This window comes from Lissotriton vulgaris, chromosome 9 (genome assembly GCF_964263255.1).
Source record: "Lissotriton vulgaris chromosome 9, aLisVul1.2, whole genome shotgun sequence".
Lineage (NCBI taxonomy): Eukaryota > Metazoa > Chordata > Amphibia > Caudata > Salamandridae > Lissotriton > Lissotriton vulgaris.
The window spans coordinates 80,669,213-80,695,166 of NC_141697.1; the positions used below are offsets into that span (position 1 = coordinate 80,669,213).

The window sequence follows — 25,954 nt, forward strand, 5'->3', positions numbered from 1 at the left end:
AGAAATTGCAGAAGCGTGGCTGATGCATACAATCTAGGAGTTTGGTCAATCTCTGTAGCAGGCTTGCAGAATTGCCCCACTAGTAAGCTCAGCCGCCAACCCTGCTCCATGGAATCACTGACTCTGAGACTCTTTACGAACTAGAGGTGTGCACAATGCTGACCATCAGCTGGAAGGCCAATGTAAGGTCCACAAAACCCAGTGAGCTAAGGTCAGGCCTCTGCACCTCACCTGCAGCACAGGGAGGAAGATTCCAATGCTTTAGTTCCACCAGGGAATATGGCCAAGCAGATGTGCCACTTCTCTCAGCAGCGGCTAAGGATCTCAGGCAGCCTTATGATAGCTAGTCCAACACCATTTTCTGACACCGTCATATGGAGATCACCATACAAAACAATTTCTTTAGGTACAGTGAGAGTCAAAACCCTGGGTTGCCATTAGGCGGGCACGAAAAATGGCAACAGCAGTAGAAATAAGCAGGCCTCTTGTGTACCATGGGTAAGAGCATTCCAGCGGTGTCTATGCCAATTTTGCAGAACATATTGATAAATGTTGATCTTGAGCTCAGATAGGTGTAAATTCGTTCTTCTTTAGCAAGATTGGACAAGTTTCCATGGGATGTTCACATCAGAGAGGTTGGGGTTGCTATAGTATTTTAATCTGCAGTTCCCCTGTAATGTGTTCCCTGCGGGTTATTGCTTACTTACATGGTTCTTATTATGCCATTGTCCAACTCACCTGTTTAGTAATTATCTATCTGTACAGTGAATACAAGTTTAATTTTTCCTTTCCTTTTCTTTCCAGTCCTTGGCTGACGATCACTGACCCTCCTGAATTATCTACTTCATTGCATTGCTGTCTTCGTCATGCCGCACACCCGCCCAGGAAATCACTGTCCGTAGAGTGTCTCGCCAGCACTGGCACCAAGTGTCTCTCAAGAGGAATTGTGAACTTTGTAAAAATTGGCTATTCCTTGAGAGAGAAACCACTAACCAAAAACCAAAATGTTGGCTCTGCTGGAGACCTGGAAAATATAAACGAGGATTGTAGCTGTTTCACTTATCCTATTTCGCTTCAAGAACATTTGAAAATGGAGAAGGCGAAATGTAGACAAAGACAAACTGGGGCAAAAAGTAAGACTACCAACAGCAAAGACAAAACTGTCCCTAAATCATTAGCATCAGTTAATCCAGCCAGGAAATCAAGGACGTTGGGAGATCCAGGTCAGAACTCTGCAACACAGGCGGAAGGCAAACCACATTCTGTGAACAACAGGAAAGAGAGGCTGGATCCTCCCTCACTCCCGGTCACATCTGTCAAGGAAGTCAAGAAAAAAGTTGTGTCTGGAAAGCCACCTCTGGGGCGTTCCAAACAAACGGTAAACACTCAGAAAGGTGAGGCACGTGTCCCCCAACCAAGTATTCAGAGACAGTCCGAGTCAAATCAGGAGTTTATAGCCACAGCCACTTCAGTTGAAAGTATAAACAGACTGAGCTCTCGTGTTCCTTTCCAACATGCCAACAAGAAGTGGCTTAGCACAGAGGCGCTGACAGCAAGCGTTTCCAAAGCGACCCCCAGTTTTCTCAAAAAGTGGCAGGAGGATGATGAGAGTGAATCTTCAGACACAGAAAGTTTCTACTCCGTTGACTCGCTCTCCTCTGCCTATGCTAACGCCTTGGCAGAGAAGCTGAGAAGGGAGGACTTGGAGAGGAATGGCCGTCGCTCAAACCAAGAAGAGTCAGGAAGCGATGACAGTGAGATGTCTCAAGACTCGCTGACTGAAAAAAGAACTAAAAGCAGAAGAGACAGGAGAAAGGCTACCCAAAAGTTAAAGGCTGTCACAGTGCCAAGCAGTTCATTTGTAGATCAAGGTCATCATGGTGCTTTGCCCGCAGTGGGCCCTAGTTCTGGAGGCTGTGGGCTCGGAAAAAAGGAACGAAGCTTTTCAGTGGACAGCCTTGCTGATGCCGAAGAGGTTCCAGAGTCTGAATCTTCTGATGAAATGCCTGTTGAACTCTTCTGGAAGTCACAAAGTCCTCAGTTGCCGACATTGTTGCGTAGGAAAGACCATCCAAAACCTGATGCCTTTGAGAATTATGCAGCGATTGAAAACAACTTGGGGGCAAGCAGCTCTTTTTACCTCGATTTAAAGGAAGACTCCGGCTCTAGTCAGAGCTGCAGGTCCTCCCTGGTAGACATGGAGGATTGTCTCGGAACAAGCCCACGGATTTATGATAAACAAACAAAAAGCAGTTTTGGAAGCCCGTTGGTGCTTACTGATGCATGGTCTTCCTGTGGCTCAAAAAGTGAAAATAGTAGTCCCCGTATGACTACAGATTCTCTGGTTGGAAGTCCAGGCTCATCACTTGAAAGTACCTTGCATTCCGTGCCAGCAAACCAGAAAAATGATGAAGACTTGAAGCGGATATCACCGGAGCCGTTTCTGTTTCATAAGCAACCTGGAAATGGACCATCTCTCTTCAGTACTCTGAAACCTAACAGGATCCAGTCTTCAGGCTTATCAGATGAGCATGTGGAGGGAATGGGCACTGGTGGTTGCACTGCGGCTGCTACCATGGAGCAGGCGCCCAAATGTACTTTTGCAAATCTTGAGCAAATTAGCACAGAGACTCCTCACAACATGTTGGTACCTTCCTGCTCCACCTTCCCAAATGATACAGCTTTGCTTCAGGTGGCAGGAGTGGAACAAGAGCTTCTTGTTGCAGATATTGTTGCTTCCGATGAGGATATGCACCTTATAGAGCCATTGTTAGAAACAGAGAGCCACTTATTAGACGATCTCACACTTTTGACTGAACCATTTCAAGAGGAACAAATACCCATTGAAGAACATACACTAATGGAATGCAAATATCATCCAGAAGTTGTAACTGATGGACATGTGTTGCCGGGATTAAATAAAAATAACTCAACCACTGGGGAAGCGAGTAACAATCAAGAGGGCAGATTGCCTTCTTTCATAGATCAAGCACACACTGGCAACAAGAAACTTGTGTCTCATGCAGTAGAAGCCACTTCAACCTCATGCATTGACAGCCTTGATGGAAACATTGCACAAGATGTCTGCATTTTGCGGACAGACGACAATGCAAGCAGCATCCACAAATGTGAACCTAGTGTCAAAAAGCAATCTGAAGATTTCATTTTAAGGAACTGTAAGTCCGAACCCATAGAACAGAAGATCTGTCAGGGGTTACCTTTCGAAACAAACCTTCCTGAAATAGACTCTACGCCTATCGAGGGACTTCATGTGAAGGTTACACAAGATGAAACATCCTTGAACACAGATGAGGAGAGAGCTAGAACTTGCCAGCGTGAAAGTAAAAGTGGTGTTGAAAGGGACCAAATGAGTCTGATTTTAAAGAACTGTAGTGTAAAATCCATGGAGGGAAATGTATTTGAGGACACTTCCTCTGAAAAACCCATTTCCGTAGTGGGAAAATGTGAATCCTCTGAGGTTGCACTTCAGGCAGGTACAAATGTAGACTGCAGTGATGGTAGAGTATCACTAGAAACTGACAAGACTGTGGAAGTAGATTTGGGAAAGAAAGTAGAAGAAAGAGGAGAACAACCACCTGAAAGAGTCATGGAGAGCGCGGTATGTGGGTCTACTTACAAGAGTGACAACACAACTGAGATACTGAGCTCATGCACTGACTGTACATTGCCCAGGTTTGATATAGCTGAAGATCAGGAGGGTTGTGTGCCACAATCATCCACCACCAGAGAATGTGCAGCCCAACAAATGCATATAAACAAAACTAACCAAGATGAGCCAAAACAACTCACAGAGACTCTTGAAAATCAGAATTTCTCATTAGACAATGGCCTCTCAACCACCAGTGTTTTAGAAGCAGTGGTTTCCAACATATGCAGTAACATGGTTTATGATGCAAGTTGTGAGGATGTATTACCAAGTGCCATTTGCAGACATAATCCAGATTTAGCTGTGCCAGTGATATCCGATGTACAACTGGATTTGCCTCAAGAATCTGAACGTAACCTTTCCCAAGAAGCTGAGGCGAGTGAAATAAATGAACCACAAGGATTACAGACTGAGACAACTGAAAGAAATGGCCATGTGCAGCCAACAGTGGGGACAGAAATGAAATCAGTTACAAACTCTGGAATGAGTTTTGTCAATTCCTGCCCTACACACCCCTTAAACAATACAAGCACCAAACAAGACATCCCCAGCAAAGATCAGCAGTTTCATAAACCCACAGCGGATTCTTACAAAGAACTGTCCCCCACAAATGACAGATCCTTGCCTGATGCACACGAGGAGGAAAAGGCTGTGTTTTCTGCTCCAACTCTGAAACCAACAAATTGTATTGGAGAGCTTGAGCTTTCCAAAAAGGTTAAGGCACTTGAGAAAATGGGCAGCAGAACAGTACTTCAATCCCAGCAACTAGCTGCTCATACCACCCAAGGAAGAGAGGGTATCCTGAAGGAAGAGACAGTGTTGGCAAAAGACTCTTCTTTGACTGAAAATATGGCGCAGCATGACAGGAAGGAGTTGAACAACTGTGCAAAAGTTATAAATGACAACACATCAAAGGACACGCATCAAGAACAAGATTTCCTGCGTGGGAATCCTGAAAGTTTAATTGTGATGCATCCAAAGAAAGCTGCTAGTCAACTCCACATTTTAAAGAACCAGGGAAACAACATTTCTAAAAGGCGATCATTGCCACTTTCAAACATTGAACAGGAACATAGGAGAAACTCAGAGAGTGAAACTGAAACTGAAAACATATTGTTACCCCCAAATGATGGTGGTAGGACGAATGATACTGAGGGCACAATAGCTTTTCGTAGAAAACTAGGCATGCATGAGGCAATGCAGGTAGAAGAAAATGGAAGGCTCTTTCCTGTGAATGAAATGCTTGCAGAAGGTGCAATTGCTTTGTGCTCTCAGAACGTTCCACAACACCCTCAAATTGCAAATGATCACGGTGCAATGGTCAATACTGGAGGTCTGAGCAAGATTCCTGAAAGAACTTTTGATGCTGGTCCCAAAAAGCAAATTCCACCAATGGCTCCTGTTGAAAATTCGACTACAGATTCTCTTACACAAAATACACTAATTAAGAGTGAAGCCACCAGTATCAGCAATGAGGTGGATGCTTCAAGCCGGTCCACTAACAGAATTTTAGACAAACACAGTCCTGCGTTTGAACAAAATGACATCAGGGAATATCTGTGTGGCGACAGAGTTGGCAACGAAGACAAGACCAGCAGTGACCTTGTGCCTCATATGGAGTACTCCGATGGTGGTATTGCAGACCATGCGGTCCATGCTGGTAAACAGATACAGAACAGTGGCCTTTGTGAACTAGATGTAGTGACCTCAGCAGACAAGGAATGTGCACGCTTGATGACTGATGACAGGCTACAAATGCCCAAGGCATTGAGTCTGGTCAGCAATGACAATGTGTTTCATCGAAAAGTGAGCAATGGTGTATTCAATGCTTCACAAAATAACAATAAAACTAAGATTAGCCTGAACGGATTCAACATTTCACCTGGCCAGCCAGATGCACATGCGACTGCTGCTGAAAACCTTCACATCCCTCACCATATATGTGATCCTCATCACACTGCAAGTACATTTGCTTCAGCAGATTCATTGGCTTTGCATCCTGTTTGTTATCCTGTAACAAACAATCACACTGAAGTGGTTTTGGGCAACACTGCACGGTCAACAGGCCACGAAAAACGGCTTACTGGTATTGTTGTAGAGGAGGTAGCGTGTCCCTGCGGTGAAACTGTAACAGAGAAAGAGCAATTTGTTCAAGCTTTGCCTGCTGCAGGGAAGGATACGAGCAAGCAGCATAATTCCGGTTGTGTGGTTAAGAAACAGGAGAACAGCTCACCGACCTCCTCCACAAAGAACCAACTATTAGTAGGTCATTATAGCTTGAATAATGTGCCAAGGCCCTTTATTAGTGTTGGCTCTGAACAGTGCCATGGAAATATCCCTCAAACCTTAGTGCTGCTCTCTACAGGTTCCCCAGAATCAATGCCAAATATTGTACCTTCTGAGCCATTACAGCATAGCTTACCGATGGGAATATCAGAGGCTCGGGCCAGTGTTAACTATGCAAATGGAAAGCAACCTGTGGAGTTACCTGAAGCTGTAAAAGATGGAGGCGGTGTGTCTGGTATCGTCCGAACGTTTGAAGATGTTGTTCATGCTGAAGGAGCTGGCGTTGAATTAGTGAAAATGCAAACTCCAGCCAACCTGTGTGTAAAGAGTCCAGCAAGAGCTCATCCTATGTTAGACCCAATGTCACAACTTGGAGACTGTTCCAAAGCTGACAATGATAAGTGCACATCTGGGCTTTCTACTGTGAGATCTCCAGTTGGCTTACAAGACCCGTACCACATCCTTCTGCCTACAGCACAAGAAAGTGGCCCCTGTGCTGAAAAACATGCATCATCCTCCACTGCAAATGGAGGCACTTGTGAGTATCCAGTTCCTCACCCTGCCGCAACTGGAAACGCTCAGATTGAGAACCCAGCAGAGAAGAAGCCACAGAAGAACAAATGCAAATCAGAAGTGCCAACTCTCTCTTTAGCTGTGTGTCCACATGCAAGCTGCACAATTACCAATTACAGCCACTCACATGAAAGAGAGGAGAAAACAAAGGCAGTTGCACAAGTCGAAAACAAAAAAGAAATAGTTGTGACATCCAGTAATGGGGATGACAACAGCACTAATTGTGTACCAACTTTACACTCTCACTGTCTATGCAATCCACCTGCTAGCACACCAAGTGAGTGTTCTAGTGCCATTGAAGATTGTGAGCAGTGTGACATGCGGACCCTTAAAGGGTTCCCTTCAGGTAGCACTCAGAATGTGTCTTTGGTTTTAGGCACCGCACCCCAGGTGTCGAAGGCCAATGTTTATGATGCCCAGGTGTTGCAAAAGGACGACACTGTGGATACTTGTATTTATTTGCATCCGCAGCAAAGGGAAAGACCCATGAACACTCTCTTATCCTTTGCCACTGACACCCAAAAACAAAATGACATGAAGGATTCAGTCAGTAAACCTGTCACATGTGAAACCCCCATCCTATTAGCCTCGTCTGTCATTTGCGATAATGATAATGCATCTAATTTACAGGAAGGTTGTACATTAATTAAATATTGTCATCAGGTTAGCGAGTCACCGGAAGCTTCTTTGCAAGCTGATGATTTGTCTTCTTACTGCAGAGACCCTCTAGGTCTTCAAAAAACTCAAACAGAGAACATGGGTTCTGCATATATTGAGAAAGAATTGCATTCAGTTGAAGATATAAGCATGGAAGCCTCTGTGGATGACCCCCCTTGTGACAGAGGAAGCATTAACCATGCCCCTTTGAAACCTGCTTCAGTCTCTCCAATATCTTCAGCGAATCCAACTCCGTGGACACTACAAAGAGACGCTTTACAGTTAAATAGCCAGTTGATCACTTCAGGAAACCTATTGCTTTACCCTGTCCTTAATTTCAGTGATTTAGCTGCCACAACTCATCTATGCTCTCCTTTTGATGAGCTGACTGCAGAGTGCCCTGATGAATTAAGTCTTGTAGATAGTGTAGTCAAGCCACCAAAATGTATGCAACCAGGCAAGCAGCCAATGAGCGGGCCACCACCAAGGGAGACAGGCTTGGAAAGCATTGTGCAAAATCACGATGCACAGACGTTCACAGTGGGATCACAGGAGATGGTTTCTGCAGATGGGAAGCTCATTCATCCTGTTGACGCCCTCATCACAAGAGGGATGTTGCCTTCAATGACATATGGTGAAAAAGTACTTTTGGTTGATAGAGAGCCGCAGAAAAGAGTTTCGCTTGTAGATGGTGTTGGAAATTTGATTCTGGCATATCAGGAAAAAGATCATCCAGAACTGATCAATTTGCCACTTATGGATTTAGACAAAGAGTGTGTTGTGGGGTACTGTCAGAAAGATGGTGCACAGAAACCAGTAGATTCCAAAAACACCCATGATGATTTCAAGAATGCAGCTCAGGAGTCTCCAAGTGCAAAATGTGAAAACCCAAACAGTACCAAAGAAATCGACCAAAGCAGAATGTTTGTAAGACAAAGATGTGCAGGTGGAGTTGGAAACAAGGTTGGCAAAGCGTTCAGAGATTCGACTACTGATAGAGGAGGAAATAACGGTGGAAACCAAGACCACAAAGTGGCAAAGGACATTGAGAAAAAAAATATACTAAAATCAGAAAGGTTAAAGTCATCATCAGTAAGTAAAAGGAAGGCTTCTAGTTCTGGTGACCCAAGTTCTATGAGCCTTCAGAATGAAAGCAGTCCAGTGGTTCCCAATGAAAAACAATCCATTGTAAATAAATCTCAGTGCATGAAAGATGAGCAGAGGTCACCTCAGCAGGGTCATGTGTTATCCAATCCGGCCATTGCTGCCACCACAAACACAGAAGAAGCAGTGTACTCCTTCTCCAGGTCTCAACATGACTTAAGCATGAGTGTTGAGCCTCCATCTCCGACTGAGGAAGAGGGTCTGATAAATACTGGGAAATCTGTAATGAAGCAAGACGCCTCGGCACAGGATAAGTCTACGTCATTCAGTAAACAGAAGGCAACTCAAACACCACATTTTTCATTCTCCAGCAAATTAAATTCTCAAACGTGTTCTGAAAGCAACATAGCCGAACAATCTCCTGCATCTTCTATTGATTTTGAGGATGCAACAATGTTAGATAGAATTTACCAATGCAGCAATGTGCGTCCGGACATCCCTGAATGTGAAATTGCCCATGAAGCAGAGAGATTAGCTGCAAAGTCGAGAAGTGAGCAAGTAGAAGGTCTTTCGTGTTTACAAGAAAATAAAGATGTGATGCACTTTGGTTCAAGTGATATTAATCCCTACATCCATCCATGGCAGCAGGATGAATGCCTTAAAGTTGGGTGGAAACAATATGTATTTGGTAGTGCCAGTGATGTGTCCTGTACACAAAGCCCACAATGTTTGGATGACCACAAAGTAATGAGGTGCTTGAGTGTGGATAATGGGTTGAACACACAGCGCTCCCCCTTCCAATCACACCTCAGTTCTTATGTTAATGCTAGAGTAATATCCAGCACTTTAAGTAGCATTGAAGACTCACAGGGGTGGGATGAGGAAAGAGAAGATTTTGAACCCACTTATTCATCCGATGGTGTCAAACACTACTATCCTCTATCAAGCGAAGTGATAATAACAAAAGCGGAAGATGGCGTTTCCCAGTTTGAAAGCACGTCGAGAAGTCCTGGAGACAGTTCCGTGCCTGTGGATGAAATTGTTCTTCTCTACCCTTCCGAGTCAGAGTCTTCTGATAAGCAAGAAAAGATCACCTGTGAGCAAGGAACGCAAACTTCGAGCAAAGCAAGGCATAAAAGAATAGGTAAACGTCAGCAAAGCTATGCAGAATTGTCGAAAGCAAAGACCGAGCTAGGTCAGAGGTCGCTTCAGCGGCCGGCATCCTTGACCAGTATGCAGCATCTTTCATTTCACCTGTCTCAGCTTCTTCATGATACTTCGGAGCTGCTGGGCAACCTTTCTCAGCAGAGTCCAATGGATTGTGATGGCAATAATAGACTGTATTCAAAGCCCAGTGTCAGAACATACCTATCAGACAGCTCTACCCAAACCACCTCAGACAAAAGCATACAAACAGACTGCCCAAAACATGCAGAACTTACAGACGTAGGAAGCCATGCTGATCAAAATCATGACCGTCCGAATTCTTGTAGAAGCCACATATCTCTTAACTCCACTATGGAGGATTCACCATGTCAAATGGACAATGGAACATTTCCACTCCATCGTAATGGGGCATCGCTAAATATAAACTTCAAAATGCAGAGCATGCCCAACTTAAGCCATGAACGATGTAATAAAAATGTTCAGGCAACCGTCAGAACTCAAAACCCCTTACTGAGGTCCTCAACTCCTGTATTGGAAAACCATCCATGGGTGCCATCAAATGCACATCAACAGATACCTCTTTTTAGTTCTGCGGTTTCTCCAGTTGCTTCTCCATCACCGAGTACAGAGCATGATATGTCCTCAAACACTGCAGTTGCAGGAAGCAGCTCTGTTTTAAGTGCTCCTGACCTCCCAGAGCATCAGATGCTCATGAAGAAACATGAGAACATTGACAGGAAACAAGCCTATAAAAACGCATTGCTTGTTGATAGAGCATCATCCCCAATTTTGACACTTCATGCTAGTCCAAACACCAGTAATTCTTCTGCTAGTGTGCAGGGCTCTATCATACCCCAGTACAGTGTTGTCAAATCTTCCTTTAAGCACAGAAAGCAAGGCTCAGAGTCCCCTAACGGCCGCAGCATCACGGATTCCAGCATGGACAACTGTTCACAAACAGAGGTCGACAGTCAATCCAGTAGCTCCCAAGGAAGCAAGAAAGTCTTCATAAAAGCTGGTCTTTCACGCAAGAAGGCACCTGTTGACCTGTTGAAAGACAATATTCTGGGCAAGTCACAATCTAAGCACAGAGTTCGGTGTCAGTCTAATGATACCTCAGAGCTTGATTCTGCAGAATACAGCTACTCTGACAGCAGTTTTGAATTTCCAAGGCACAACAAACGAGAAAGGTTTAATCAACATATGCTAGAGACTGCTCCGTTAGAACAATCGTTTCCTGGTAAATGCGCAAGTGAGGATGGCATCAACCTTTTGCTAGAAATGGAACCTGATGTCATTTTGCCTGACACTTTGCTTGCTAAACAATGTCATCAAAGTGTTGGTCACTTGTGGCCGAAGTCTTCATCCGTTGGAAACTTTTTAGAGTTCAGTGAAAGATCTGCACCTTCTTTTGGTTTCGACCCAGCCAGAAGTTGCACTGACACAACAAGAAAGTCAGATGGGGAAAAGACATCCCCACAGTGTTATGGAGCAGCCTCACCTCGCGAATCATTCAGGACACATGCAAAGAGTGACCCTGTGTCAACCTCGGCGACAAGTGATAGGACTCTTTTTCTGCCAGACGATGACGCAGCATCCATCGCTGCTAGCGAATGCAACACGGATTTCCTCTTGAACGAAAGCCCCTCCATAGTTGTGAGCCATCGACCACGCAGCTACAGTTTGAGGGATCTGCCCCAACACAATAAATTCAGCAACTGGTCTGGGGTTCAGCAGAGCCCCGCTTCTCTAGTAAGTTCATCAAGTTCTGTCGCTGATCTGCAATGTGAGTCGATGAGGAAGCAGGTTGGGCTCAGCGATGGTGAGACAGATGGTAAATCCCACATGCATACGGCCAAAGCGAAAGAGATTGAGGTGCTGCGGAGAGAGCGGGCCCAGGTCATGTCTGGGATCCACCTGGAGATGAACCAGCACCCTCTCACCGTGGAGCTCACAGAAGCCAAGCTGAGCTATGGAATCGGGGAGACGGATGCCTTGCTGAGGCTCCTGAAGAGCGGCCAAGGAGAGACGCAGAACTCAGTGTCCATAAAGCAGCAGCTCTATGAAAGGTGAGGCAAAACAAGCACCTCAGTGCAAATGCTGTCAACATTACAGAGTGGAATTTACTTTGATTGCTTAGATATTATTGGCAGATGGAGTACATGAACACTTTCATTGTTGTGGAGTGCTGGATGCAAGGTTTTGTTCAGAAGCCCATAACTTGCGCTATCCAAAGCCGGAGTGCTGAGTACCTAGGTTTCATAATTTTGATTCCACCTCGAGCCACTAGACACTCTCTGCCCCCGTATCTCGCAGGGTCTTTTTCGCCCCTGCTTTCTCGCTTTGTCCCAATTTTTAAGCCTTTCTCTTCCTCCTTTTGAGTTTTTCTCTCTCTGAAAAATAAGTACCTTTTGGCACATGCACATTATGCATTGGTGAAAACCATGCATAAACATCTCATTGCAGCCTAAAGATGTAATGAAATATGTGAAGATATTTTCCAATTTAACAATTCTGCTTTATATACGGTATTTTTGCATTTCTCCAATGGACAAACACAAATCTTAGAGCACTAACCAGGAAAAGTTTTCCTTGAGTGTCTGGATTCCAGCAATATCAAATATTCATGAGTTTTTCCTAGGGAATGTCAATTCGGTAATATTAGCACAAAAAACTAAATTGTGACAGATTTGCGTTTCATAGTGAATGGTTCATTTGATGACATAGATCGAACTCATGAATTTTATGGAAAGTAAAAAAATATATATATTTTCTAGTTTTGTACAACCTAAGGATTCTGCTGGTGCATACCTGACCTCCATTGCTCTGATTGGCTCACCAGTAGAACACGCTGAACATGACATTTGTCAGATTTTTAGCAGTTTAGTTTCAAAAACATGATAACTCCATTCAGTCTCCCCTTTGCAGACACATATTCTGCTAAGACATGACCCACAACTGTGTTCTGTGTTTCCTGGGCCTGGGGGTCTGAGACATATATGTGTTTTTCATGACTTCAGTGTGTCCACAGACAATAAACTTTGTGTAGTGCAATTTGGAAATTTGGAAAGCAGCTGCAAGCGAAATTCCAGTTCACAGAGTACCTGTCTTTTTATTCCATGCATCCCCCTGAGCTGTATGGAAATATACCACAACATATAGTTTCAGTATCTAATTATCACAAGGTTTCTATTGCTGTCTGCTTTCCTCTCTCTGAATAACAGGCCAGGATGTAGCGCTAAACAAGACATCAGGGGCCTCATTTAGGAGGGTGTGCGTCACTTTTACGCCGCCGGTGCGTCACTTTTTGTGACGCACTAGTGGCGTAAAAAATGCACCTCGTTGCATCATATTTACAAAGTGACGCATCTAGGTAGATGCGTCACTTTGTAAACCCCTGCGCCACATTACACCTGCGCCAGGTATAATGTATGCAAGGGGGGCGTATTGACGTGAAATCTATGAGATTTCACTGCGTCACTTTTAGGACGCCGTTGCGTCAAAAGCTTGCGCCTGCCTCACAGCAGGCGTAAGACTGACGCAGGCCCTTTCACATGGGGCTTGCCCCATGTGAAAGGACGCATTGCTGGAGTTGCGTCACTTTTGTGACACACTCCAGCAATGTGTCACTTTTGCGCTTACAGATACGTCAGAAATACTGACGTATCTGTAACTCCTTGCGACCTGATGCATCATACATTAAATATGACACATCAGGAATGTCGCAAGGAGTGCGCACTGAGAAGTGACGCATCGCTGCTTTCACGCAGCGATGCGTCATTTCTCATAAATGAATAAATGAGACCCCAGATTTTCAGCTTTCTTTTCCCCTAAACATTGCAGGTTCCTTTTGCCATCCTCCCACAGGAGAAAAGAAAACCACAAGCTTGGGCCCAAATCTGTGGTGTTCTGAGTCTTTTGAGTAAAAAATTATCCGACTTGTGGATTTACAGTGATTCTGAGCAGAAATCCATACACTAGACACCAGGCAATGGTATTGATGGTGGGAGGTTCCGTGGGGGGTGTGTGTGCAGAATTTGGGCCCACGATCAACCGGCACGGAGGGGAACCTGCCAACCCCGACATTTCTGAAAACTAGAGACGCAGAGGAATCGATGGTGATGTGAGTTGCATGAATCCCCATGTATTTATTGCCCAGAATCCCCTGCAAATGTCAAGGTATGTGGGGAAAAAAAATCACAATTTCTTCCCTTTTCGGTGACAAAACCTTCAGATCTTCAGGCAAATGGCAACAGTCAGACCATCTAATATTTCCACACATCTCCTGATAAAGACGGCCTGTTGCTCGGGACAGGAATATGCCAAATGGTGATCACGTGCCGGCCACTTGGACAGTATAGTGACTTCACAAAGTCACTTATTTGGTCTGTTCCTGTCAGTTATGATGGGCCTACCCACATGGATAGTCTGTTTTTTTATATTGCTAAAACTGTTGGACACGGAGAGGGCATGAGATTTGCTGTTCATCCCACATATTACAGGACTTTCCACCACAGAAATGTGAGGAAGTTCTGTTTTTTAAACAATGTGTGGCCTGTGCATGAAACCTTTGGTAGGAAAAAGTGGCTGAATTATCATCAGCCACAAGACGAATAGCACACACCTCCAGGTATCTAGGGCCTCATTTACAAGAAAGTGCCGCAGCACGGCACCGCAAGCCCTTTGGCTGCGCCACGCTGCGGCGCTTTCAAAGCACAGGGATGTGACATATTTACAATAATATATCGAATCCCTGTGTTTTCCGCTGCGCTGGCGCAAAATTGGCTTTCATGTGCCAACACCGGCAACCTTGCACCATGGTGCAAGGATGCCAGGGTCATGGGGATGATTGTTTATGTGCAGGAAGGAACTCCTTCCTGCACATAAACAATCTGAAATGGCGTTTGTCAGCTTCTATGTGTGCTGCATTAGCATATTATCAAGCAGGGCATTGAAAATTATCAACGTGTTAGCGTCAGAAAACTGCTGCTAAAGCGGCAATAATGGGCTTGATAATATGCCCTTGAGAATTCCATAGAAACCCATGTTCTGGTGTGAACCTGGGCTTCTATTGGAATTCTTCAGGGCGTATTATCAAGCCCATTATCGCCGATTTATCAGCAGTTTTCTGCCGCTAAAACGGCGATAATTTTAACACCCTGCTTGATAATATGCCCCGTAATTTTTTTAATGATTGTTTATGTGCAGGAAGGTGTCCCTTCCTGCACATAAACAATCATAAGAGGTGGTTTCCTCGTTCTATGTGTGCTACAGAATGCAGCACCCATAGAAAGAGGAAAACAAACGAGGATACATTTTAAAAAAGGAGGAGGAATTAATACATTTCTCCCCGCGCCGCACGGCCACCAGCTGCTGCGTGTGCTCCTCGCCCCACTGCTGCTCGCAGAGCCTGCCTCGCTGACCTCGCTGACCCCGACCCTCTGCCTCGCTGTTCCCGACCCTCGCCGCAACTGCGTGTGCTGTATTTATTTTTCCCCATTTGTGCCGTATTTCATCACTCTGTTAGTATTTTCACCTTTTGTGCCGTTTTTTAACTGTTTTTTCCCTGTCTGCTGTTTAACCTTTCGTCCCCATCTTGTTTTCCCATTTGCATTCTGTACCCCCATTGACGTGTTTGTATTGTATTTGCCCGCCCCGCTTTCCGCCGCCGTGCTAGCGGCCATGCCCCCTTTTCCTTCTGTGCCCTCCCCGCTCCCGCCTCCCAGCTGCTCCTCCCTCGCTCCCACTTTGCCATATATGGCGACCGCGCGTACGCGCAGCGGGCACGCCGATTATGCGGCCGCGCCTGGACCGCGCCCAGCGCCAGGACCCCTGGTCTCCACCGACGATGCAAGACGACCCGAAATACCTACGACGACGCCACCCTCAACGCACTGAATGCCGGCCGGAACCCCGCCTGCTGCCGAGCCGCCCCAAAACGCTTCCACGGACCCTTCACCTGCACAACCTGCAAGTTCTCCTGCCTCCGAACATGCACCGCGCTAGCAACGCCAAACCCCAGCAGCGATCTCAAGTGCATCCTGCTCAACACCCGATCCGTCCACAGACACGCCTTCGAGCTCTGGAACCTGCCCGACACAACATCACCCGCATCACGACCAACGCTGACGACACCTTCACCGCCGCTGAACACCTCCACTTCCAGATTCACACCGACCCAAAGACGACCCTCAGAGGCACCCTCATCTACAGACCCCCGGGACCACGCACACAATTCAGCGAAGACATCACGGACTTCATCAGCCCACACGCCCTCCCCTCCGCCGACTACATCCTCCTAGGGGACCTCAACTTCCACCTGGAGAAGAACAAGGACCGCAACACCGCCGCCCTGCTGGACAACCTCGCAAACCTCGGACTCAAGCAACTGGTCAACACCCCCACCCACTACGCCGGCCACACGCTTGACCCCGTCTTCTCATCCAGCAAGCACATCGCCTTCAGCCACTCCACCGGACTCCACTGGACCTACCACAGCTGCGTCCACTTCAGCTTCAGAAAAACCACCACCCACCACCACCCGAAACAGGTTCCTCACAGAAGATGGAGCAAGATCACCGCGGACCAGCTCACCACCTCCCTCAGCCAGAACCCACCTGCCAGCACACCGGACCCCAACGGAGCAGCCCGCAACTTCACGCAGTGGCTGACAGCCTGCGCTGACGACCTCGCACCACTGAAGAACCCCCCCCCCCAGCAAACCAAGAAGCAAGAAGGTCCCCTGGTTCACCGACGAACTCAAGGATTCCAAGAAGACCTGCCGCACCCTCGAGAAACCCTGGCTCCTCGACCGGACCACCGACAACATGACCGCCCTCAAACACGTGACCCGCAGGCACCACCAGCTCATCCGCACCACCAAGAAGAAATCACTGAAGGACCGACTGGACAACAACGCCCACGACAGCAAGGAACTCTTCAGCATCATCAAGGAGTTCTCCAACCCCAGCACCGGCAACAACGACATCACCCCTTCTCAAGATCTCTGCGACTCCCTCGCCTCGTTCTTCCACCGCAAGATCGCCGACATCCACAACAGCTCCGGCACAACATCCTCGCACCCTACCGTCGAACCAACGCACCCCGCCACGACCCTCCGCACCTGGACCGCAGTGACCACCGAAGACACAGCCCGCACGATGAACACCATCCACTCCGGATCTCCGACTGACCCCTGCCCCCACCACGTCTTCAACAAGGCCGACTTCCCCATCGCACCCCAACTCCGAGACATCCTCAACACTTCCATCGACACTGCCACCTTCCCGGAGAGCTGGAAGCACGCCGAGCTCAGCGCCCTGCTGAAGAAACCAACAGCGGACCCCACCGACCTCAAAAACGTCCGCCCCATCTCGCTCCTCCCTTTTCCTGCCAAAGTCATCGAGAAGATCGCCAACAGACAGCTTGCCACCTTCCTCGAGATGAATGGATCCCTCGATCCCTTGCAGTCCGGTTTCAGAGCCAACCACAGCACCGAGACCGCCCTCATCGCAGCCACCGACAACATCCGAGCCCTTCTCGACAACGGGGAAACCGCGGCACTCATTCTCCTGGACCTCTCCGCCGCGTTCTACACTGTCTGCCACCACACCCTAGTCCAACGCCTCAGCAACACCGGCATCCAAGAGAAGGCATTGAAGTGGATCATCTCGGTTCTCGCTGGAAGAACACAGCGAGTCCGCCTCCCCCCGTTTCGTTCCGAGGCCACCAAAGTCATCTGCGGCGTCCCGCAAGGATCATCACTCAGCCCCACCCTCTTCAACGTCTACATGAGACCTCTCGCAGCCATCGCACGCCAACACAACCTCAAATCATCTCCTACGCCGACGACACCCAGCTGATCCTCTCCCTCACCAAAGACCCCGATACCGCCAGAACCAGCCTCCACGAAGGGATGAAAGACGTCGCCGAGTGGATGAAGAACAGCCGCTTGAAACTGAACTCAGACAAGATGGAAGTCCTCATTCTTGGACCATCACCCTCTGCCTGGGACGACTCCTGGTGGCCCCCAGCCCTGGGCACCGCCCCAAGCCGACAGACCACTCACGCAACCTGGGCTTCATCCTGGACTCCTCCCTCTCGATGACCAGACAAGTCAACGCCGTCTCCTCTTCTTGCTTTCACACCCTCCGCATGCTCCGCAAGATCTTCCGATGGATCCCGATCGAAACCAGACCCAGATCACCCAGGCCCTCATCACCAGCCGGCTGGACTACGGAAACACCCTCTACGCCGTAACCACAGCCAAGCTACAGAAAAGACTACAACGCATCCAGAACGCCTCAGCCCGACTCATCCTGGACATCCCTCGACGCAGCCACATCTCCAGCCACCTGAGGAACCTGCACTGGCTCCCCGTCAACAAGAGGATCACCTTCAGGCTCCTCACCCACGCACACAAGTCTCTCCACAACCTAGGCCGCAAGTACCTCAACGACCGCCTGACCTTCCACACGCCCACCCACCAGCTACGGTCCGCCAGCCTCGCCCTCGCCGCCGTACCACGCATCCGAAGAGCCACCGCCGGAGGCAGATCCTTCTCCTACCTGGCGGCCAAGACATGGAACTCCCTCCACATCCACCTTCGGCTGACCCAGGACCACCTCGCCTTCAGGAGACAACTCAAGACCTGGCTGTTCGAGCAGTAGCGGCCCCCTTACCCCAAGCGCCTTGAGACCCTTCCGGGTGAGTAGCATGCTATACAAGTGTTTTGATTGATTGATTGATTGATTGACTTACTGCCCCTTCCTACGCCTCCCCTGGGAGGCGTAGCACTCAGACGCATTTCCAGGTTTACGATTTCTCGAAATCTGGAAATATGTCAGGCTCCATGGGTGTTGAGTGTGAACTCCCACAGCAACACCCACAGAATGCCCCTTTCACGCAAAGTGCTGCATGTAAAGGAGCTGCATTTACAAGGACAGGAACAGCCAAGCAGGGTAGCTTTTCCTCTTTGTAAATATGAGACAGAAAATGCACTAAGGGTGCTTCACAAAAAGGGACACTCCGGCGGTGCAAGGGGCTTGTAAATAAGCCCCCTAGTGTTTAGATGTTTCTAAGATTGGTAGATTTCCGCATGTGCCCAAAAGTGTTTGGAGCTGGTGTGCTTGCCTATGGAGGGGCTGAGGGTGTAATAGGTAACGTGAAGTAGGCCCACCCACCTGCTTGATCCTTGGATGGTCCTGGGAGGGACTAGGGAATTCCGTCCATGCCCATCTGATATGTGTATGTGGCGTCACTATTAACACCACACTCATAATGATGCAGCACAGAAGTTAGCACCAGGCTACCTCATTAGTAAGTTCGCTGGTGCCCAGAAATGATCGGGCACCAGAAAATTCCTTCTCCCAGGCACTACAGGAGGATGTCCCCAATCGAGTTGTGGAACAAAACAGTTTTTAAAAACCAACCGCCTGGCACAGGGGCAGCTCTTTTCATACTGTAAAATATGTACATCCTAAGTTCATCCTTTGGCCACCCTTTCATCTGTTATATATACGTCATTAGGGCAGCAACATCGTTAAAGGAGAGAGGGTCATTAACTGCATATGTTGCTCACGCCTAAATAGGTTTAATGTGTGTCATTTATTTAAATTCATTGAGCAATGCCTCATTCAGAACATTAGCACAAGTACATATATGACTGATGAGAGTATCTTTCACTTGCTCCCTGATCAGACACATGAAGTCTATTGAAGTCTTGAGGAAGGAAAGAGAAGAAAGACTGCAAAGCTTTAGGAGGAGTCGCAGTCTCAGCCCACAGAAGCATCTAAGTCTTTCGCAAGTCTCACTCTCTTCCCAGAGGGATCTTGATCTTCCCAGCCGGCGGAGAGAGTACCTTCAGCAACTGAGGAAGGATGTCGTAGACAACACCAGGTTAGTACATTGTGCCATTCCATTGCTAGACTTAAACAATATTAAAACGTATTGCAAGAGATGCTGGAGAGATTTTGTTAGATTCAAGTGATAGTTGTCTTATATTACCTTACATCTTACTGTAATCATAACTCTAGTTGTCTCTTCCTCGTCCCAGTAATTGCATTATTAGCTATAAGTCTCACCCCTTAAGATCAGCATATCTTTGTTCGACCTTTCCTTCACCCTCTATGGAAATCTTAAACAACTCCTATGCTCTCACTGTATACTGTTACCTAGTTCCTTTTCTCAAAAATTGTACTTCTGGATGGAAGGGTGGGCACCCACATAAGTACTGGGACATAGAAGAGAAAATCACATTAATTAAATCATTATTTCATTACCTCCTCATCCCCTTCCTCGTCCCATTTCTTATGTTCGAAGTACCTATGCATTATACCTTCTGCCTATTCCAACCATGAACATAGAAGACACACCACACTACAGAAGTAATGCACACATCAAATCCGTATTATACCATTACTTCTCCTGCGAAACAAATGACATAGAAAGACAAAAGAGGATGAAGTATTCACACCTTTATAAATACAAATATATGTGCAATTGAGGCTTCTTTCCATTCTGGTCAAGAAGCAGCAATGCCTCTTGTATACAAAGCCTGAATAGAACCTGGGGCCTAAAACCCAGACAAACCATAAACTGAAGATATAGCTGTACATATCCAATGAACCAACGTTGAAATTGAGGCCCTTCTTGTCTTGCCAAAATTAACAGAAATATTGTCCTTTTGCCTACATTTCGAAAATCTCTTCAGATAAATGATAACTGCCCTTACTACATCCAACTTATGTAATTACATCTCCTGATGTGACCCAGGATTTGGACATACATCTTGTACTCTGTGAAAAAGGATTTCACTTTGGGAATAAATCATGTACCCATTCTTAATTCCAGAGAGTCCTCAAAATACCTCCCTAGTATGAAGGACAACAGTTCAGAGAACCTAAATCTATAATCTGTGAGTTGTTGTTATTGCCACTAAAAAGAAAATGTTCAGGGATAGAAACTTTAAAGATACCTCTTCTGAAGCCTCAAAGGGAGCAAACTGCAAATTATTTAGGGCAAGTGAGGTGTCCTAAAGCGGAGTAAGATACTTTACTTCTAGTCTCAACAAAGAAAATCCCTTTAACAGATGGGATATCAGATTCTCAATTGAGGAAAGTTCCTTCCACCTAAAGACTCAGATTGCTGCCCGATGTAATTACAAAGTGGAGAAAACTGAAGCAAGATCACAACCCTTTGTAAAAAAGTGTTCTGGAGCCTAACAAACAGGCAAAAACCATGTATAGAAAGAGGTCAGTGTTTCTCATAAACTCTCCTAGTACATTTTCTTCTTGAATAGTGGTATCAATATAGTGGCTGGTGAGGTTGAACCTATACTCAAAACTCTCTCCTCTCATGGTCAATGCCGATAACCTCAGACAAGTCAACGAAAGATGAGGTAGATGGCAAGGGGTCATCTGAATTATCAATTTTTCGGCTATTGATAACATATAGAGAAGAGAAACCACAACCTCCTTGACAATAAGGCAGAACCGGTACCACCTGAGCTTTGACCCTCCAGATCTTTGCTAACATTCTTGGAATTAATTGAATTGTGGAAATCCATATACCAGGTCTTTTATCCATTGGCTCAGGACAGCACCATCCATATCGCCCTTGGATCTAGGAACCTGAATAAAAAAGATGAATGAGATTGTCTAATGATTAGTAAATAGATTATTGCTGGAGATCCAAATCTTTCACATATCTCCTGAAATACCGTGAGAACCAGAGAGAAATTCTGAAACAATGGAACCACTCGAATCAGTGTCAGCCTTAAAGTTTTCTTTCCTCCTGATATAAACCCCTTTGAGGGGTTGTAGATAGTTCTATGATAGGATGTGAAATGGTAAGGGATTCAGATACCAAGGGCCTGTCTGAACTTCTGATATAGTTGAAGTATGACTTGAAGAATGATTAGATGGTTGCATTGCCTGCCTGCACTACTTGACTTCTTGATTTTGAAAATTAAAACCTCCCTTTTTCGCTGTAGTGGCAGAAGGTCTCATCTATTTCACCAACCACAATCTCTGAGCCAAGACTGCCTCAAATGTGGCCACCATCCCAAACCATCTTGCTGGCATCTGTGATCACTGTGGGGGCAGTCCGTGAATAGTCATATTCAAGGGAAAATTTTGAGTGTTTGGTTTGTGGAACTACTTGAACCATTCTCTGTTGGGTTCCAGTTGCTCCTTATCTTGAGATAATTGTGGATAGGATGATTAGTATGACATTACAGCATGTAGTTTCTCTGTTTGAAGGACATGCACCATCCTCTGGGATCATCCCCCCTTCACCATACTCAGGGAACAGCAAAGAAGAATCTACAGATGGTGGTGAAGAAGTTGACAATTAGAAACCCAGAGAGGAACTTTAAGAGTCAGGGAGTGAAGCTAGAATTCCCTATGAGTGTTCCAAAAATCTGAAATTTATTTTACCACAGTTTGAATTTGCCTCGGTGATAATGCTGCAGAAGATTGTCTGTCACTGGAACCATTTCTTCCTTCTTCATGCCTCTGCTCCTTGAAAGAATATGGAGATTAAGGGGCTTATTAGGATTGCGGGTTTTCCGCATCCTCTGGGCCGGCGGAAGCCACCGCCAGCCCGGAGGATGCGGAAAATCCGCAGCGGACCCACCAAAGACCCACCGCCACATTAGGATGGCTGGTGGGTCCTGGTTTCCGTCCGCAGCTTTTCCGCCGCGGTTGGCTTACAACTGCGGCGGAAAAGCACTAATATGGTGACAGTGTCTCTCAGACACCGTCAGCCAGATTAGGATGGGTCCTGAGACATGCTTTTCCGCGGCGGCTCTTCCGCCGTGGAAAAGCATGTGGAACTTCACTGCAGGGGCCCGTTGCGGGCCCCCTAGGTGAAGGGGGGAGTGGGGGGTGCACATGGGGGGTACCTATGGTACCCCCCTGCATTTGTATGCAGAAAGCGGCAGGCACCGCGCGGTGCCTGCCGCTTTCCACATATAAATGCAATGCGTGCATTTTTAACATTGCTGCGGGTGCAGCTTGAAGCCGCACCCGCCGCAATGTTAAACATAGAGGATGTGACCGCCAGGGTGGCGGTCACATCCTAATTGCACAGGAGGGAACTCCGCATGCCATGCGGAGCTACCCTCCTGCTCTTGCGTCCGTCCGCGATCCTAATGGGCTCCATAGTATGGTGTTCCTTGTGTGTGGTTTCCCCTTGGTTAAATCATGGAAATGACAATTTTCTGCGCTACTCAGATCCTTAAATACATTTTTCCATAAGAATGTCTAGCTAGAGACCAGAAAAAATTCCTGCAGAAAAGTAGACAATAATGGAATTTCCCATCCAGCTGTCTATTTTCTTCTTTCCTTTTAAATGTCCTCACATTGTTCGAAGGAAAAAATATTTGCAAAATAATACTGAGGTCCTTCAAGTGAACCAGCGCTCCAGATCCCTATAAAATACAAATCTAGAATCTTGATAGTAAACCTGTACTGAGCATGAAAGCCCCTACTTCTTATAGCAATTGGCCCATGTTTATTCTTCAAACTATACCAGTCTAACAAAACAAGCAAATCCATTGCAGGTCTTACATTCTGCCATCAGTAAAGGTACGTTTTTTTTTTAAACACCTTCTTGGTCTTTGCACTGCTAATGAAAACTGGGCATACATTCACAACACCATATTATCAAAGCAACGCAGGCCAACGCACTGGCAAGGAGGTCTGATCAGGGACCATGCAGGCCACGGTATCGCACAGACACGGTAACAGAAGCCAGCTTATTGGGAAATTTAAAAGGGGAATAGAAGTAAATAATATGGGCAAATGCACCATAATATTGCCACATACCTCTGTGATCCCTGATTCATTAATGAGCCACATGTCCCACAGAGCCACCTTCTCGAACAACACCAAAACTAAGGAACCATAACTTAGGTTTGGACCAATAAAGCACAGGGTATTGAGAAGGTTCAGGAACCCTTTAACAAAGTAGTGAATGTGGTGGGCCCAGGTACGATTTCTGTAGAGCGTGAGGAAAGGCTTCAACAAAGAGGTACCAATCTAAATGGTGTTGCACTTAACTTTGAAGAACGTAGATACTAGGAAGACGAAAGATATGACAAGGGAATGTTCTTTTACAAAAGCCCAGCATTTTCATTATAGGAAGGCCCTTGCATTTGTAAAGCCTACCCTAAACAAGGGTTTACTTGTGTCTGGCTGTGATATGGTCTTGTGATTCAGGATGTCTGGATTGATTCATGGGAGGTACTTCATATGGAAGGAGGAGTGCATCGAGGCTTGTTATGGCTTATTGTTTATTTGGAGCTGTGGTGAACAGAGGATGGGTATGGGAGGTTTATTGGGGTGCTGGGATGCATAGAGGCTTGGAACGGGAGGTTGTTTGAGGAGGCGGGGTGCAGAGAGACTTGTAATGGCAGATGTTTAGCTGGGAAAGTGTGGTGTATTGAGGATTAGAATGGGAGGTTGTTTATTGGCAAGGCGGATGCTTGGAGGCTTGCAATGGGAGTTTGTTTATTGAGGGAGCTGAAGTTCACCAAGACTGCTAAGGGGAGATTGTTCACTTGGGAGGTCAGTGCATGGAGTCTTGTAATGGGAGGTTGTTTGTTGTGGAAGAAGGGTTCATTGAGACTGTTAACGACAGGATGCTCATCTGAAAGGTGGGTGCATTGAGACTTATATAATGAGACATTGACTCTTGAAGACAGACCTGATCATTTTGCTAGTGTTGAAATTGGCAGGTGTTGCAAAACGTAGGCCTGAGTTGGAGGGGACAGTAATGGAAACGCAATATGAGTGTCACAAGTAAAAATACAGGGCTGCGTCTGATTATTTTAGAATTCAAGAACCAAAGAAAAGAACGAGCCAGTGTCCTTCAGAGATCGAGGTGCTGCTGCGTGACTACCAGAGAGCGCGCGAAGAAGCCAAGACTGAAATCGCCCGTGCAAGAGACAAGCTTCGTGAGCGAGCAGAACAGGAGAAAAGACGGCTACATCAGCAGATGGTCTCAAGCCTCATCAAAGTAAGACATTAAAATGTCTATTATGTGAAAATTGTCACAATAGTTCCCTAACCCCCAGCTGACATCATCAAGCAAAGCAACATTATAGAATGCCTGTTGTTACTGATTATTAGAGATGCAGGGCTGGGAAAAGAGGATTGTTTTTTCACTACACTGGATCGCCTTTTAAAGGTCATTAACCTGTTTGAGTTACGTCACGTGTTCCTGAAAATAATACTAATAGGTTGGCCTTGAATAAAGTGCGCTTAATTCTGTAAAAAGAGGTTATTTTTATTGATGACGGTTTTGCTTTTCTATAAAGAGATTGCAGCTCAAGGGGAAATGCACTGTATGGTCCTGAATTCTGAGATGACCTGCAATATCCTAATTAGATATAAAACGGGAATACATTATTCCATATAATATATGGTCTCCTGTACCACTATTACACTATTGGAAACACGTCAATACCTGCTTCCTTCTTCCCTGATTTAAGACATACTTGTTGTCCTGCCCCGGCAGCGACAGTCAGTGAACCTGTAATATTCTAGTCCCTTCATTAATGGCTTCATTTGTGGGTACTGTAAAAATGCCTACATGCTCCAAACGGGGGTATTTTTTCGTACCAGTCTAGAATCCTTATACTAGTAGAAGCATTCTCGAGGTGGAGGCATCCCCCTGCCACCCACACCCAAGACCGTGACAGATGTATCCAGGAAGGGGGTCTTCATTTAGAAACACCAACCCCAAACAAACTAGGTGGCTGCTTTTGGAGGGGGCAAGGTGGGACTAAAGGCTGTGCATAGGGTATACACCACTACACACGCGCACATCATTGATTAAGTGACCACTAGCATAGCAGCCTGGGAAGTAGTTTGCTAGTTGTAATGTTCCTGGCTGTTCTTTCAATCTAACACCTACTGTACCTGGCCTTCCTAGTAAAAGCAAACAGTCCGCCTTCTCCACCCCAAAAATCCAAGCATAGTTCCCTGTCCCACACCATTTCAGAAGAACATACCTGGGGCCCTGTCCAGCCAGTTTGAAGGCACACCTCATACCTTGACCCTCACCACCTGACCAATTCATTATGTATCTAGTGCACTGCCTCCTAATTGAAAAGGTAGATCGCACTTCCCCATCCCCCCACACCCCGCCTCAATTGAACTCATAGGCTATCTGGGAAAAAGGGCCATCCAAAGGAGAATGTCCTAATGAGGGAGTACCATTAGTTTTGACTGTAGATGTGTCAGGATTCTTATTAAAAATTATGACAAACCCTCCCCCACCAACCTTGGTGGAATGTATACTCACTGGGTTGTCACATCGGCCCGACAGTTTGTGATGTGGCGGATGGACTTCCTGTGTTTACAGGAAGTGCTTTGTTTGTGGTATAATACCAGCTTCTTGAGGTGAGGGATCGTGGAATGCTAAAAATCAATTTCAATGGACTATATATTTGGATTTAGTTTAGATTCTTTGGAGGGCTATTTAAAACACAAT

At 46.3% G+C, this 25,954-nt stretch overlaps 1 protein-coding gene across 1 annotated transcript in view; it reads left to right on the top strand.

Moving 5' to 3' along the window:
* The window catches only part of LOC147689637 (stAR-related lipid transfer protein 9-like), a 574,886-nt gene that overhangs the window by 504,870 nt on the left and 44,062 nt on the right, over positions 1–25,954 (top strand). The window contains exons 24-26 of the mRNA XM_086937097.1: positions 805–11,523; positions 19,154–19,351; positions 24,292–24,475. Of these exons, the coding sequence (XP_086793223.1) occupies positions 805–11,523; positions 19,154–19,351; positions 24,292–24,475 (11,101 nt within the window). The remainder of the gene's footprint in view (positions 1–804; positions 11,524–19,153; positions 19,352–24,291; positions 24,476–25,954) is intronic.